The sequence below is a fragment of the Meleagris gallopavo genome, chromosome 2 (assembly GCF_000146605.3).
Source record: "Meleagris gallopavo isolate NT-WF06-2002-E0010 breed Aviagen turkey brand Nicholas breeding stock chromosome 2, Turkey_5.1, whole genome shotgun sequence".
NCBI classification, from domain to species: Eukaryota; Metazoa; Chordata; class Aves; order Galliformes; family Phasianidae; genus Meleagris; species Meleagris gallopavo.
This window is the reverse complement of record NC_015012.2, coordinates 77,035,999-77,052,404: the sequence shown is the minus strand read 5'-3', so window position 1 is coordinate 77,052,404 and position 16,406 is coordinate 77,035,999. Positions and strand designations below refer to the sequence as shown.

Genomic DNA, 16,406 nt, shown 5'->3' with positions numbered 1-16,406 from the left:
GCTCTGGGCAGACTGGTCTGGTGGTTGGTGAGCCTGTACATAGCAGGGGGGTTGAAACTAGGTGATCATTGTGGTCCCTTTCAACCCAGGCCATTCTATGATTCTATGGTATATTAGACAAGAGAGTTGTGATTTGGCTTTGTTCAGAAAAATGGACAACCACAAAGCTGACTTTAAACCTTTACTGGTTTGCTTAGGGTTGCTTTTATTGCATCAAAACCTTTCAGACTGTAAAATATAAAATGTACAATGTTATATTTTTTTCAGACTTGAAAAATATGCTAGTTCTGTGTGATTTTTTTTTTTAATTATTTATTTTGTTTCACAGACTGGTTATTTAGGTGTATTTTTAGCGCTCTGAACTTTTTTTTCTTGGCTTCTTTACTCGTAGAACTTCCTTTTCTGATGAAAGTATAAGTGACTTTGTGCCACCTAGTGGTTACTATTAAGTTTTATCCAAAGTTCATCGAGGACTTTGCTACTAAGGCCTTTGTTCTGCATTTTGCTACACAGTTTGGTTCAGCAAAATAAAATTATTTTTGTGGTCTTGCATATACGTTTGGGTTATTGCAAATCAGAATTATTAACATGAAAAGAAATAACACTTACTGTACAGATTAACTTCATAGATACAATCTCTACTATGAAATAAAAATACTTACTGTAAAAATGAGATTTAGAGTAATCTGCACCATTTCATTCATATTTTAAAACAAACAATAAGTGGATCTCATTCAACAAGATGCTGTCATAGCTCCTGAGGGGTTATCCTACTGTGGCCTTATCCTTAAATAGAAAGTGATGTTCCTTCTACTACAAAAGAACCTTCATTTGAGTGTAAACTCTGTCTCTTCTGCTTTCCTCTTATTGTGGATATTGCTGTGTTAGCAGAGGAATGCTGCATCTGTATAGCCAGTCCTTATTTAAGGAAAGAGTGGCAAGAATCTGAGAATTTTAACCAATTAAAATTAAACACTAACTGAAAAATCCATTCATGGGACATAGAGGTCTAGGATGAGGACATAAAATGACAATAAAATCATAGAATCATAGAATCTTTAAGGTTGGAAAATACCTGTAAGAAGATCATGTATTCCAGCCATCAAACCATCCCCACCATGTCCACTAACCACATCCCTCAGTGTCACATCCACACATTTTTTGAGCGTCTCCAGGGACAGTGTCTCCATCACCTCCCTGAGCAGCCTGTTCCAGTGCTTCACCACTCCTTCTTAGAAGAAATTATTTCTAATATCCAACCTGAAACTCTCCTAGCACAACTTAAAGCCATTACCTCTGATCCTAAATGACACCTTGCTTCACAGTTTACCAGAGTGCACACCATAAGATGTCAAATAATCTGTGCCATTTTTAATGGGTTTCTCTGGCAGACACTTTCCTCTTTCTGTTTGAACTATAAGAGCAAATTCATAGGTGTTTCACTCATTTTTTGTTCTGGTAAGAATGTAGGAAGCAGTCCCCTAGTCTATAATTTGGTTGTACTAAGGCAAAGCTCCCTTTCTCAGAAAGACCTGCACAATTAAACTTGCTGCTGTTAAAGCAGAGGGCAGAAGGAACTCTGAGTTGAAATGACAGTTCAAAACAAGGCAGGGTTTTTTGTGCTATTACTCAGACCACCATACAAGCAAAGATAAGTACCTCCTTCCTCGCTTTATAGATTGCTACTCTTGACTGCAAGAGAAAAGTTCTGACCTTTCTACTGGAACAACTTGTTCAAAAGACTGAAGGGTGCTACATACCATGAATACGTAATTGACAGGGCTAAGGTTGAGAATGCTATTTGAGGTTTTCTGAGTACTAGCCAGTATTCCTGTGTTACTACTAAGAGCTATGGAAAGGTACATTTGAAACACAAGATTACAGATTAAACCAAAATATTAAAGAAAAGCCATTGTTAAGCTGTTTAATTAAGCTGCAACAATAAGGAATATCATTCCACAATTATATAACTGTTAGTTAACTACCTCTAATGGTATATAAGATATTATTACTTATTTCAAGCTGTAGAAGCCTTCTGAGACAGAATCCCTTCAAAAGTTTGTTTGATTTAATGTCAGTGGGCTATCGCCAGTTCTTACCGACAGTTTTATTTATAAGCATGGGAATTAATGCACTCAGTTGTTAGTGCGGTTCCTGAATGTGATCACCAAATTATTTCAAATTCATTTATTTTGCTCTTGAATTACTAAGGAGAGGAAATGTCTCTATACTTCCCATTTAAGGAGTCAACTTCTTTTAATCAGAATATTTTTACCAGCTGTTCTGCACAGGTGATTGTCTCCTTGTGAGACAAATGTGGTGTACATCAGTGTTGTTTGGCCAGTGAAAAATATGTCAGTTCATATACTGAGCCTGAAACCACGGATATTTAACTACTTCTCTGGTTCTTAGGTAGTCCTAATCACATATATGTAAAATAAGGACAAGGTGATTGGTGGTAATCAACTTGGCTTGACCAAAGGCAAGTCATGCCTGACAAACTTGGTGGTCTTTTACGATGGAGTTACTTTATTAGTGGATAGAGGAAGAGCAAAACATCATCACCTACCTGGACTTGTGAAAAGCGTTTGAAACAGTCCTGCATGACATCCTGCTTGCCAAATTGGAAAAAAATGAATGTGATGGATGGACCTCTTGCTGGACAAGGAATTGGCTGGATGGTTGCACTCAGTGTGTTGTAGTTAACAGCTTGGTGTCCAAGTGGAGATGGATGGTGAATGGTGTTCCTCAGGGATCAGTGTTGGGACCAGTGTTATTTAATGTCTTTGTAGGGGTTATAGACAGTGGGATTGATGCACCCTCAGCAAGTTTGCGGAAGACACCAAGCTGAGTGCTGCAGTTGACACCCTAAAAGGAAGAGGATGCTATCCAGAGGAACCTGGACAGGCTTGATAGGTGTGCTGGTACCAACCTCAAGAAGTTAGCCGCAGAGATGATCAGAAGGCTAGAGCACCTCTCCTAAGAGGACAGGCTGATAGAGAGTGGGAGGCTGATAGAGGCTGGGACTCTTCAATTAGGCGAAGAGAAGGCTCCAAGAAGACCTTACAGTGGCCTTCCAGTATTCAAAGGGGGCTTACAGGAAAACTGGAGAGGAAGGGACTTTTTGTAAGGGCAGGTAGTGACAGGACGAGGGGAAATTATTTTAAACTTGAAGAGGGTATATTTAGTCTAGATATAAGGAAGAAAATCTTTACTGTGAGGGTGGTGAGACGATGGAACAGGTAGCCCAGTAGGGAATTTCTCTATCCCTGGAAGCATTCAAGGCCAGGCTGGGGCTTTGAACAACCTGATCTAGAGGGAGGTGTCTCTGCTTATGACAGGGGGTTGGAACATGGTTATCTTAAATCTCCCTTCCAACCTAAACCATTCTATTATTCTATGAGAGCATGTGCCCTTTTAAGTTTGAGGGATTGTCAGTGCCGATTGAACGTCTTAAAGAGTTTCTGCCTTGCTGTTCTGCAATATTTAGATGTATTTATCTAATTTAAGTGATTTTTTTCTTTTTTTTCTTTAAACAAAGCGTGTGACCTATGCTTCAGATAGAGTTATTTGAGCCTTGGAAGTGCAGATTTTAAGTTGCAGATTTGACAAGATTTGCCACAGTAGAAAAACAGGACTAGGAGAAAGAATAAATCTTGTTTCTTAGCATTCTTCTCCTTGTTCTTGAAGCTGGCTAGTCAGTTTTATCCCTGACCTATGTCAGAACTGCATCACTACTCTGCTAGCCTCCCGGACAGCAAATTGCCTGTTCAACACTGTTCCACAGGACTGAATAAGGCCAGTCAGAAATGTTACCATCTCTTATGCCACCACACCCATCCCAACAAATGAGAATCTTGCGGAGTTTGTCTCCTACTTCTGGTTTGCTGTAAAGTCCAAGTAGCAAAACCTCTTCTGCTTCATCCACTTGGGCAGATCACGTTTTATGATTTAATTTTCTCTACTTCCTGGATCAAAAAGCTTCTTCCAATTGATGAAATGACAATAATTAACTCCTAGGCATTTCCCAAGCTCTGTTTCTCGTTACTTGAAAACCACAACTACGTCAGGAAGGAACTTATGCCACAGAAAGCTTCAGTTATTAAAGATAAATAAATAAACACTTGGATATTTGAAAAATAGCCCTATCCAGGTTTTTGCAAGTACAATGTATTTTTATTTCTTATGAGAACTGAGCAAACTCTTATTGATGTCTGAACTTTTGTTTTTGATGCACTCTTTTGGGGAGCATGAGATCATTCATCACTAAAGTTTTTACACTGTGAAAGAAACTGAGGTACTGAACTGAAAAAGTAATTTCTGTAATTTTCTATTCTTAGAACTGTACTCTTCCAGTTCATAATAAAATAGAGCAGGTTATAAATTTCACTCTTCTATACTTTATTGTGTAAGAGTCATCCTTCCAGCATTCTTCCAGATTCCAGAATGAGCATTTTTTCTGCTACAGTCATCTATGCGCTTCATCATATTGAATCAGTTGTTCAAATATCTAGTGATCGGGTCATTTTCTTCTTTCTCAGATGAGAAAGACAAACATACTACTCTATGATGTTTAGTTATTCAAACTTACTAAATTTTCTTTTTACCCTCATTTCTTTCAACTGGAGTTTCTTTGTAACATTCATGAGATAAACAGGATAGGGTTGTTGGTTGTTTTTTTTCATTCATTCTGGCAATTTCTCTATGGCCCAGATATGGTGAGAGATAACTTGGAGGGAGGAGAAAGACAAATCGAAGGGAAATAAGATTTATAATGTTACATGGCAGATTTGGAAACCGCATATAAATTTTAACATCTGCAGGATAAGATTTGTGCATGACCTATTCCAGTTACTTCTCACAGATTAAATGTTTTGAAATATTTCCTGTAACTTCTTGAGATGCAGCAATGTGTGTGTTATTTGGCCTGCATATTTACTCAAGCAATAACCTCAATAATTAAATAAGCTTTTTTTTCACCTCTGTCTTACTCTTTGATTCTCACCTGTGTTTCTCTTGCAATCATGCCATAGTTTTCTGGAAAAAAAAAAGTTTTTAACTTACTATATTTTGCTCAGTTTAAAAATTCTGTTTGTGTGCTACAGTTCCAGACACCTGTTGGTCCCCCATCTGATGACCAAACACCTTTTAATCCTTATGTACTGCAAAGGGGAAGAGGTCTAATAGAAGCAGAGAAAGGTAGGCACTAATTTATTACACAAATACCACCTTTTTTCTTTATACCAGAACTCTTACCACAACCCATATTTCTTCTTTACTTGCTTGTATTTTATGTCATATTGTTTACTGGCATATCAGTGTCACAGCTCAAGCCCGATGTCAGTGTCTATAATAAAAGTGATTTAACAGAAATCCCTTTTTCCATGTAGAAGTGGAGGCTGATTACCTCTTTGACTCTAAAGGCCGCATCCTTGTCCCTCATAAAGAGAATTGTGCCTCACACTGCCAGTCTGATGCCTAGGCTTTAGGAAAGCTGCAAATACTGCAATTGGGGTGAAGAACTGTTTGAGCACTAACAGGAAGTGCTAAGGAGAAGAGTATATCTTTAACCTTCCTTCTGTCAAGGAACATCCTTGTTTCACATTAAGCAATTGCTCAGTAGTTAGAAGATGTCACCATGTAAAAGTCATTCTTTTGAGAATGTTCTAAAGTGTGCGTAGCTGCACTGTATGAGGTTTTTTTATAATGCTTTCTTAAGGCAAACACAAAGATGCAGCAGTTAATACTGAGCATGGATATGTTGAATATAGCACCTCTGCAAGCAACATAGTCTCACATAATCTTTAATTTGTTTATTCCTTGAACTGCAGGTGATCAGAGAGAGGCTTTACCCATGGACACTGAGGTTTATGAAAGTCCGTATGCTGATCCAGATGAAATTAAACCAAAAAATGTCACTCTTGACAGAAAATTGTTAACCCTAGAGGAAGGAGAACTTGGCTCTGGCAACTTTGGCACTGTAAAGAAAGGGTTCTATAAGATGAAAAAGTAAGTGTTTCCTTCTGTTTTCAGGAAGTGCAGCATAGTCATTGCCCAGCTGTTATTTTTGTCTTCAAAATGGAGAAGTGCCTCCTATCATTCTATGACTCTGCTATCAGTTACAGTAGAGTAAGAAGCTCTGTGCCTTTCTCCAGAAATTGTGTGGGCATTCATGGTACTGGTCTGCGTAGTCTTTCTGTGACAGATAGTGTAGAGAGCCATGTACAGTTTACTTGTAGCGAATGGATTCTCACCTAAAATAGTATGATGAATACCTGTTTCATGAATCTATAACATTGATTTTCAAGCAGACAGAAGATGTTGTGCCTTTCTTATCATGGAGTTTCAGAAGGAACAGACCCTGTTTATACTGACAGAAGTCAAATCACCTGACTATTCATGCATTTTCATAATGAACTGTTACCAGTGTGTTGCTTAAATGGAAGCTTATGTATATGCTTTCACCAGTTAAAGCTGGAGGCTGCTCTTTAACCCAGATTTTCAGAATCAAGGAGGAATTTTCATTCTCCCGCATTGTCTGAGGGGATTTGAAGGGCTGTGGTTTTGCTTATCAGTAGTTGTTTACATTTGAGCTCTGTCATCTCATAGGTGACTTCTTCACATGCATGTGCTGTAGGTTGCAGGAGCAGGCTTAGTTTTTCAGCAGGTCAGAGCCCTTGCCTTGGGACTTTGCAATGCTGCATTGTCTCAGGTGCACATCAGTGCTGAGAAAGCCCTTACAGCTTTTCCTCTGAGGACTCTCAACATAACATAACATAACATAACATAACATAACATAACATAACATAACATAACATAACATAACATAACATAACATAACCTTTTTGGAAATCTTTCCACTTTCATTAGTTAAGACTAATTAGAATGGGTAAGATAATTTTGTTCAGTACCTTTGTTTTCAGACTTGTTTAGATTTTTTAATGATTACTTCTAATTTTTGTTCTCTACATTTTATTTCTTTTGCTTAGCTGTCTTCTGATCATTTGGTAGAGAGTTATTCCCATTGCAGTCAGATTCCTTCCTGTCCAAGTATTCAGTTCTATCTTTTATCACTGTTTGAAATATGTGTGCAGAAACATAACTTGCAGATTGTATAAATTTACATGCAGATTTTACATACAGCAACTAATCCCAGGGCATTGTCTTTTGCAGGGGGGCCAAGCCAGTGGCTGTAAAAATTCTTAAGAACGAGAGTAATGATCCAGCCATAAAGGATGAGTTACTGAGAGAAGCAAATGTAATGCAGCAACTGGACAACCCATATATTGTCCGAATGATAGGTATATGTGAAGCAGAGGCCTGGATGTTAGTAATGGAAATGGCTGAACTTGGGCCACTGAACAAGTTTTTGCAAAAAAATCGGTGTGTAAGCTCTGATTCCATTTCATAGTATTTATCCAAAGGGGTGGAAAAAACAAGAGAAAGGTCTTTTTATCTTATGTAATAATTAGCTATTGTAGATAATCTTCACTGGGACATGATTATATTGTAGATGTCTCCTAAATGTCAAATACTTTTATAAGATAGTGCATTTTGAATAAAACAAAGAATTTTTAGATGTTCTTTATTGATATGATCACAGTTTATTGATATGATCAAGACATTCTTATGTTGCCTGTTCTAATTAAATTTTAGCTAAACATAAATGGATCTTGTTACTAACGTATTGTATATATATATAATATGCGCAATTTTGTGTTTGAACTCCTTGAAAAATAATGAAAATGAACTACTGACCTCTTAAAGATTTAATCATGATTTTCAGGCACATCACAGAAAAGAATATAACAGAACTTGTACATCAGGTTTCCATGGGGATGAAATATCTGGAGGAGAATAACTTTGTACATAGGGATCTGGCTGCGAGGAATGTGCTATTAGTCACCCAACATTATGCCAAAATCAGTGACTTTGGATTATCTAAGGCTCTTAGTGCTGATGAAAATTATTACAAGGTAAGATTTGCACAAGTTGTCAAAGCTGTTTACTAATATAGCCTAAGAAGATTTTTTTTTATTTAAGAGCAGTTGTGTTTAAAAGTTGAAAGGAAGAAATGCTATGTACATATTTTATAGTCTTCTAGTAGTAATCATGAATTTTCAAAGTATGTGATCAAAGTTAAGAGATGAATAGGGAGGGAAAAGCTAGTCCCTTATTTAGTTATTTCTTTGGTAAATTTGCAATTACAAGATTGAAATTTACTGTGGAAATGAGATATTTCCTTCCATAAAAGTTGAAACTATCTTTGTTGCAAATACTAATTTAGCATTTGGTTTACATCATGTCAAAGGAAAATATAGGCTAACAGACTGTCTAACTAAATAACAAAATGAGATTTGGGGAGTTTGTCGAAGGGGTACAGGTGGCAAATAATCATTTGACCTAGGTAAATTTTGTTCGGCTTGATTTTAAATTACCATAATCTTTGTGCAGCAAGAGACTAAAATCAGTGCCACATTAGGAAGGTGAATGTATCCTTGGGAGCTAAAGCTTCTAATTATGTATGCATCTTCTTTTCCTACATATTGCTCTTACAGTTAAAATTATTTTACCCTACTGCTTTTTCTTTCATCAGTTGTTTAAAACCAATAAGCCAGACCATGAAACACTTCAGAGGAGGAGCAAGCACATACTCCCCTCTGATGACCTTCCTGTGGGAACAGTAACTGCTGCCAGAAAAGGCAGCAGCATCTTAAATCACTTCCAACTTGCCTCGTTTATCAGGAGGTTGAGATATGGTATCAAAAGCTCATTCCATTTACAACTGCACAAAATGCTGTAGGGTTATCTCAATAGATTTAGCACTGTTCCAGTATGGTTTGATGTTTGCACTCTTGTAGCACGTTATAGCAGGACGTCATCAAATTGCAGTTTGTCACAAAGCAGTTGCTGTGCTCTGAAATAAAGCATTGACTTAATCTGAAATTAAGGCTCAAGATTCCTTCTGGCTAAGTTGGTGTCTCTTTTATAAGAGTTGAAAAATCTTTCTTTGACACAGCTTAACAAACACGATGTTAGGTCCTTTAACTAAGCTTTGCTTTACCACAGCATTAATTCCAATGCTTTATTTGAGTTTGGGAGATTAGGAACAATTTTGTAATGGTATTGAAGAAGCTGCTGCCAATTTCTCTAAGGCAGACTATATCAGAAATACTTAGTATGAACATATGAAAATCCAAGTTAAATTGGCTTCTGTGAATATGAGTGTTCTTTACCCCTTGTTACTGTCTCAAGTCTGCTTTTATTTTCTGTTATTCCATATTTTAGGCACAAAGTCATGGAAAATGGCCAGTCAAGTGGTATGCTCCAGAATGTATGAATTTCTACAAATTTTCTAGCAAAAGTGATGTCTGGAGCTTTGGAGTTTTAATGTGGGAAGCTTTCTCTTATGGGCAAAAGCCCTATAAAGTGAGTAATTCTTTCTGTCAGTTCTTTTAATATAAAAATGTAGAGCAAATTCAAACCATCACCTATTTTTTCCTTCCTGGAAGGATTGCTACGGGTCAAATAAGGCTTTAGAACCCGTCTGTCGTAACAGACAAGTCAAAGGACAGCCACCAGTTCAACTCCAAACTTCTCGTTGTTTTATACTATACTAATATGTGTTGTAATCATATGCAACTCAGAAGATTGCTCTGATCATCCTATTCTAGGGAATGAAAGGCGGTGAAGTTGCACAGATGATTGAAAGAGGAGAACGAATGGAACGTCCTGAAGCCTGTCCAGTGGAAGTCTATGACTTAATGAAATTATGTTGGACGTACAAGTGAGTGTAATCTGATACTCTCTCTTTTAATAGTGGTATATTTTAATCTACATGGTTGGTAGCTAGAAAGCATGAAATAAGAATACTTCAAAGCATATTGTATCAGCTAGATTTCAGCTTAGAAACACTCTGAAAAGGAAGGAGTCAGTTGTGCTTTCAAAAGAGAACAACGTGAAGTAATGAGTATAGTACAGGAATCTGATTATTTTGCACATATGATATATTTTTTGCTTGAGCAAAAATATACAAAAAATTGTGTATCCTCAAAATCAATTTATCAAAAACAGTTTATTCCACCAAAATGTCAGTCTGATGTATTTAGAAAAGTAAGTTTGAAATTAAGGAAACATTTTTGTTTGATTTTGATTTCCAGGACAGAAGTTTCAAAGTTCTGTTGTCAAATTATTCATTCTATGTCTCAGTTTTTAATTCTTTTGATCATTTTTTTTCTTCTGTTATTTCTAAATGTCCTCAATTTGGATCCCACATGGACTTCCTATTAGTGAAAGTTTTAAATACCTGCAAGGGGAAGGTAAACAACTATTCAGATCTGAGGTGATGGATTGCACTATGACACAAGACAAGAAAAACTGCTCAGAACAGAAAGACAGGTTGTTCTTTTGCCCCCAGAACACCCCTACCAAACAGATTCAGGGCTCAGTGTGAAGGATATTAGTGAGACTCCTTGCTGGGAGACATTGAGGCACCCATTTGTCATTTGTACCATCTCTCTAGAGAGGTTTGCTGCCTGCCAGGACCCCACATTTGTAGTATCAAGAAGAGGCTACAATGCCTTTTAAAGCTAGAGTATTACCATCTCTACGCTTTCAAGCATGGTCAGATGAGGCTGCAATGAGGAGATTCCAAAATATCAAAAGAGAGTTTATGTTTTTCAGAAGGATGTTGAAGGGTTTGGGAATGTAGTGCTCTCCTCTCTTCATTCTGGTAACTGGGACACGGGAGGAGAGGCATAAAGGTCAGTTGAATAAATGTTTGGCTGGCTGGTGCCACACTCAGGGCTTTGGGTTTTGTGATCTTGGATGCACCTTTGAGAGACCAGATATGTTAGATGGGATGCAGCTGACCAGGTGGGGTTACGGTGTTCTGGGCAGCAAACTTACTAGGTGTATTAGGAGAGCTTTAATCTAGATTCGACTGGGGAAGGCATGTACTTCTGAGCAACAGAGCTGAGCCAGGGAACACCATCGTTAGGAAGCAGCAGAGAAAAACCTTAAAACCTTAGATTTGTCCCAGAGAATTTTTGGAGGGCTCCTCCAGGAAGGTTGTGCCACCAGTAGCTGAAGTGCCTCTGCATCAGTGCATGCAGCAGGGGAAATAAGCAGGAGGAGATGGAAACTGTGATACAGTGGCCTAATTGCTATTGCTATTATGCAAACAAGGTGAGATGAATCGCATTGTGAGAACACTATGATTGAGGGTTACAAGGTTTTCAAAAGGGACAAGCACAGTAGGAATGGTAGGATAGACTGTGAAGAGCTGCCACTGAGAAACAGCCATGATTGTGATCTTGTGGGCTAAAATTAGGGACCAGACCAATAAGGGGCACCTGCTGGTTGGAGTCTACTACAGGCCATCGGGTACTCAAGTTCTATGCCTCAGCCTTTACTGGCAGTCAGGGTTCCAACATTTCTCAAGTCCCTGAACTTCTAGGTAGGGGTTAGAGGAGTAGAATCTCTCCCAGTGTAAGAAAAGAGCAAGTTCAGGACCACCCGATGAGATAGAACATGTACAAGTCTGTGGGAATCAGCAACATGCATCTCAGGGTCCTGAAGGAATTGGGCAGTGTAGTTACCAAGCCACTCTTACCATGTTTGAAAAGTCATAACTGTCAGTTAAAGTCTCAGTAACTGGAAAAAATGAAAACATTTCTTCCGTTTTTAAGAAGGGTAGAAAGGAAGATCTGGGGAACTACATATCGGTGGGCCTGTGCTTAGGAAGATTATGGAACAGATTCTCCTGGAAGCTATGTTAAGGAACATGCAAGACAAGGAAATGATCTGAGACAGCCAGCATGTCTTCCAGCAGGAGCAAATTCTGCCTGACCAATCTGGTGGCCTTCTATGATGGAGTGACTGCAGCAGTGGACAAGAAAAGACAACCAATGTCATAGACCTAGAGTAAAACCTACGATATGATCCCACATTATATTGCTATATCTAAATTGAAGGGTGAGCTACTCACTGTATAAGGAATTGGCAGGATGGCCATAGCCAGAGAATTACAGTCAACAGCTCTCTGTCCAGATGGAGGCTGGTAATGAGCGATGCCCATCTAGGGACCACAGCTCTTTAATATCTTTATCAGTGACTTAGATAGTGAGATTGAGTGTACTCTCAGCAACTTTGCTGTTGACACCAAGCTGAGTGGTGTGGTTGTTGCAATAGAAGGGAAGGATACCATCCAGAGGGACCTGGACAGGCTTGAAAAGAGAGCACATGTGAACCTAATGAAGGTCAACAGGCCAAATGCCGGGTGCTGCATCTAGGTCAGGAGCAATCCTGAACTGAAGTAAAGACTGGGAGTAGAACTCTTTTGTTGAAGTTATCTTTAGCTATAGAAAGGTTTCCATAAAGCAAAGAAAGTCCACTGTAATGTGGCTTACTCTTCCAATTCACTATCTGGAGAATATGTGAATAATATGTTCACTAAAGATCTTTAGGTTCCATTTCAAGAGTTATGTTATTTCCCTTCTAGGAACCTTGCTTCTTTCTTAGTTTTATTACATCTAGTATTCTAGAAAGAACATGGAATCATTAAATAATTTCTGCCCTTTTTCTGTACTACAGTAAAGTAGTAGCAGTTGTAGAGTGAAACAGAATCACTTTCATTAAGTTTAGTAAAGGTACTATAAAGGATATTGCTTTTTATTTGTTTGTAATCGAATATCCCAAATATTTGAAAGGAAAAAAAACTAAAAGAAAAAACTAAAAAAATGTTCAGCTTACGCAGTGCAACTATCTCAATATGTAACACATTATTGTCAGAACTTCTTGTCAACTTAATCATATTCTCCTAAATCTAAAGAGGTGAGATACAGAGGAAATCAAGACAGTACAGCCATGTAGTGTTTACAGAGGCTATTCTTAATGGCATAAAGCTTATCTGTATGGTTGTAGAACTCATTATAAGGAAGTTAATGCATTGTAAGTATTCTTTTCTCTAGATTATTACTGAAGTAAATGAAGTAGCAAATTAATTGAAGCTGATTTACCATTTCTAATAGTACCTTCCACAACCACAAAATAACTTTGATGACAATAAATCTACTGACTGAATGCTGTGTAGTAATATTAACCTCTCGGTATTCATTTTGTAGCAACGTTTTGGTAGCCTTAAAGTATTGTGGCAGCCTCTAGGAGTTGTCACTGCTGTGAAGTCCCAGCTATTGCACGGCCCACATAACCTCTTCAGCTTTCTCAGTCCTGTGTGGTGATACTTGTCATGTTTCCACAGTGTTGATGACCGACCAGGATTCGTTTCCGTGGAGCTGCGATTACGGAACTACTATTACGACATTTCCCACTAGCCGTGTGAACAGCAGCTTGCCTTTTTTCAGCAAAGAGAAGCAGTTCAGATTCTGAAACTAAGTGACTTATTTTTGAACTGTCACCTTCGCCATATAAAGTTCAGACCTAAGCTCTATTTGTGACATTGCCTTTGGTTTTTTTTGGCTTTCTTGCGGAATATCAAGCTCCAAAGTAGAGCAGCACAACATAAATGCAGATGCATAGACTTCCATTACGTTCCATTTTATTTACAGCTTTATTGTCTTCACATTCTTCTGTCATGTAAAACCTATTTAAAGTCTTTCAACTCTCTTCCTCTTACATATTTGAGTGCAGATGGGGATTTAATTTTTTGTTTTTAATATTCTTAGCTCTCAAATTGGATTGTTCCAGCCTTCTTCCTGTTTGAGAAAGAATAGCATAAACATTTTTCACTGTAAAAAAAATTCACTGTGATAGTGTCGGTCACTTTGACTGACATTGTGTTTGATTTTACCCCTACTACTTTATAACCAAATTGTTTTCTTCTTGTTAGTAACATTTGCAGTCAGGAGCTGGGAGATGTGAATTTCTAAATGTAGAAAAATAAAAGGAATCATCAACTCCATTAGGTGTTACCAGCTCCTCTCTTTCCTCATCTCTTGTGGAATCCCCAAATGGGAATTACTTTATTAATGGTAAAACCAAGGAATTCAAGGGCTTGCTCTCACCTTGGGACAAAAGACTAAAGCAATTAGTCTTCTAACCTGAAGTCCATCACTGCAGTTCCTGAAAAGACAATTGCGCTTCGAAAGTTGAAGGAGCAGCAATTTTCCTTCATGTTATTTCAGCCTTCTCTAGATACATCTTTTACATTGTCTTTGGATATATCAAAGCTTCTTGTGTTGTATTTTAAGCAGAACCATATCTTTTTCCAAACCTTTCTTCAAAAGCATATGTGGTTATTCATCACAGCTTATAACTTCTGAATCTCAATTTCACTCCCAGCTCAAATATTTTGAAGTAGGCTCATGGATATTCACTTTACTTTTGCCCTCTCCTAAATTCTAGCATTATTAATCCTTGTAAACATCTCAGAAAAAGGTGTCTGTCTTACCATATTTTTTGTGATGCTCCAAGCAGAGTTTCCTGTACCGTGTGGGTATAGCAGTGATAATATAAATTATGTAATCAATTTCTGTCCCCAGTTTTCACTTGTATGTATTTTTGTTCAATCTCATTTTAAATGTTCTAGAAATTAAAATTTCTTCTCTGTGTTCCCCACAAGCAGCTATTTGATAGGCAGCTGTGTATATTTCAGGAGTCTACTAGATACAGAGATTTTAGAGAAATATGAAAAGTAAGATTTAGAGTTAGATATACCTATTGCACCCAGATATTTGGAACATATGTTTTTAATTGTTATGTGAACAGGACATTCTTAGCAATGCAGTAATATTTTTGGGCATTTACACCAAGAAAGTGAAATAATATGAATAAAATACAGCTATAAAAATGTTGGATTTACTGTGAAGCAGTGTATTTCTGATACTAATTTTATGGTTTATTTTAAAATAAAAGCCAAGTGATTTTGGTAGTTTAACCAGAATCCAGTGCAAGATACTTCAGAAAGTACTTCTACTGAAAGATACTGAGTATAAAGGTCACGCTTTAAATGTGATTCAGACATGACTTACCTTGTTGATGATTTCATTTTTTGATTTATTTTTAACAAACATTTTTCTACAAGAACTGCTGGTGTAGATGTTGCTTGTGATTATATATAGCCATGTTTTAGCATTATCTCTGTTGCAGAGAAACTGTCAAGCTCTACATGTGCAATTAGAACATTCATGGGGATAACAGTTGCAAAACAGTTGCAGAAATCAAAACCTATTGTACATTCAGTGAGTGACAGCACTATTTCCCTGCAATATATGCGTTTAAGTTTTACCACATATAAGAAAGGTAAAAAAAACTGGAGGATTAGTTCTTCCTCTTTCTTTGCAGCAAATGTCTCTTTCTAGTTACTTAATTGTTCTTAGCTTCACTATTCTGTAATTACATTAAGAATATAAAATATTGTGAAATAACTTTTAAAACTGAGATTAAATGCATTGTTTTAGAAAATACGTTGTTTTAACAAGAATTATTCAAATTCCTGAATTTGCTGCTGATGTGCAAAGCTTGTATACTTGCTGAATTGCTGTGATTGTTGTGGAACACTGAAGACTTCCTTATTGGCACAGGCTAGTACCTGGCAGAACAGATAAACCCACTAATTCCCCAGAATCTTTAAAAATATGCATTGTTTTTACACCTAAGCCTTTCCAAGAACACTGCTTTTCAATGATATTGTGCTGGATCTGGGAAATTAGAGGTGTTGAGAGTCAGTGCACTACATCAGTTATCCAGGGATTTCTGCACCGTGTCAGGTGTCAGCCTTGCAGGATTTAATGGCGCATTATACACATGAAGACTCTCTTAGAAGTGGAGGCAACTGTTTTGGAGTTCTGAAATATATATAGGTTCAAAAAAGTGAGCATCTGAGAAGGGCCTCTGTACAGGCAGCTGTACATGGCACTGCCAGGAGGTGGCAATACATGAACGCTTTTAGGCTGATGTGCTTGCATGACTGTTGCAGGCAGTCTGTCCTGTCCTGGTTCTTGCTGTGTCAGTGCAGCACAGAAGAGCTTGCTGATCTACTTACTGATTGATGCAAAGCAAAGCTCCACATGAGTAGAGTTTGTGAATGATTTATACTGTGAATGATTGGTTGTGGATATTAGCAAAGTATTTCTGAAGCTCTTTGTGATCTTTTCACTGTATGTGATGCTGTAAATGGGAAATTGCAGTAGCACACTACGGAGTACATCCCACAGGCACATGGAAGGGTGTGAGTGTGGCATGGACTGACAGAGGACTGACCAGGAATTAAATGGACACAGCCTGAAGATCAATTATAATATTGTTTATTGAATATTTCACATACTTTTTTAAAGGAAAAAGGCTGTAGCTGTGTTGAATACAAAGGATATTAAGTCAGCAATTAAAATTAACAATTTTACATTTCATGAGGACAAAACCATTGTAAATCATGCAGAAAATGATTA

At 37.6% G+C, this 16,406-nt stretch overlaps 1 protein-coding gene across 1 annotated transcript in view; it reads left to right on the top strand.

Annotated features, from left to right (window-relative positions):
• Nucleotides 1-16,406, top strand: part of LOC104909903 (tyrosine-protein kinase SYK) — a 17,922-nt gene extending 1,516 nt beyond the window's left edge. The window contains exons 2-8 of the mRNA XM_010707693.3: nucleotides 5,106-5,199; nucleotides 5,832-6,009; nucleotides 7,174-7,383; nucleotides 7,787-7,976; nucleotides 9,289-9,429; nucleotides 9,675-9,787; nucleotides 13,262-16,406. Of these exons, the coding sequence (XP_010705995.1) occupies nucleotides 5,855-6,009; nucleotides 7,174-7,383; nucleotides 7,787-7,976; nucleotides 9,289-9,429; nucleotides 9,675-9,787; nucleotides 13,262-13,334 (882 nt within the window). The 5' untranslated portion in view covers nucleotides 5,106-5,199; nucleotides 5,832-5,854 and the 3' untranslated portion in view covers nucleotides 13,335-16,406. The remainder of the gene's footprint in view (nucleotides 1-5,105; nucleotides 5,200-5,831; nucleotides 6,010-7,173; nucleotides 7,384-7,786; nucleotides 7,977-9,288; nucleotides 9,430-9,674; nucleotides 9,788-13,261) is intronic.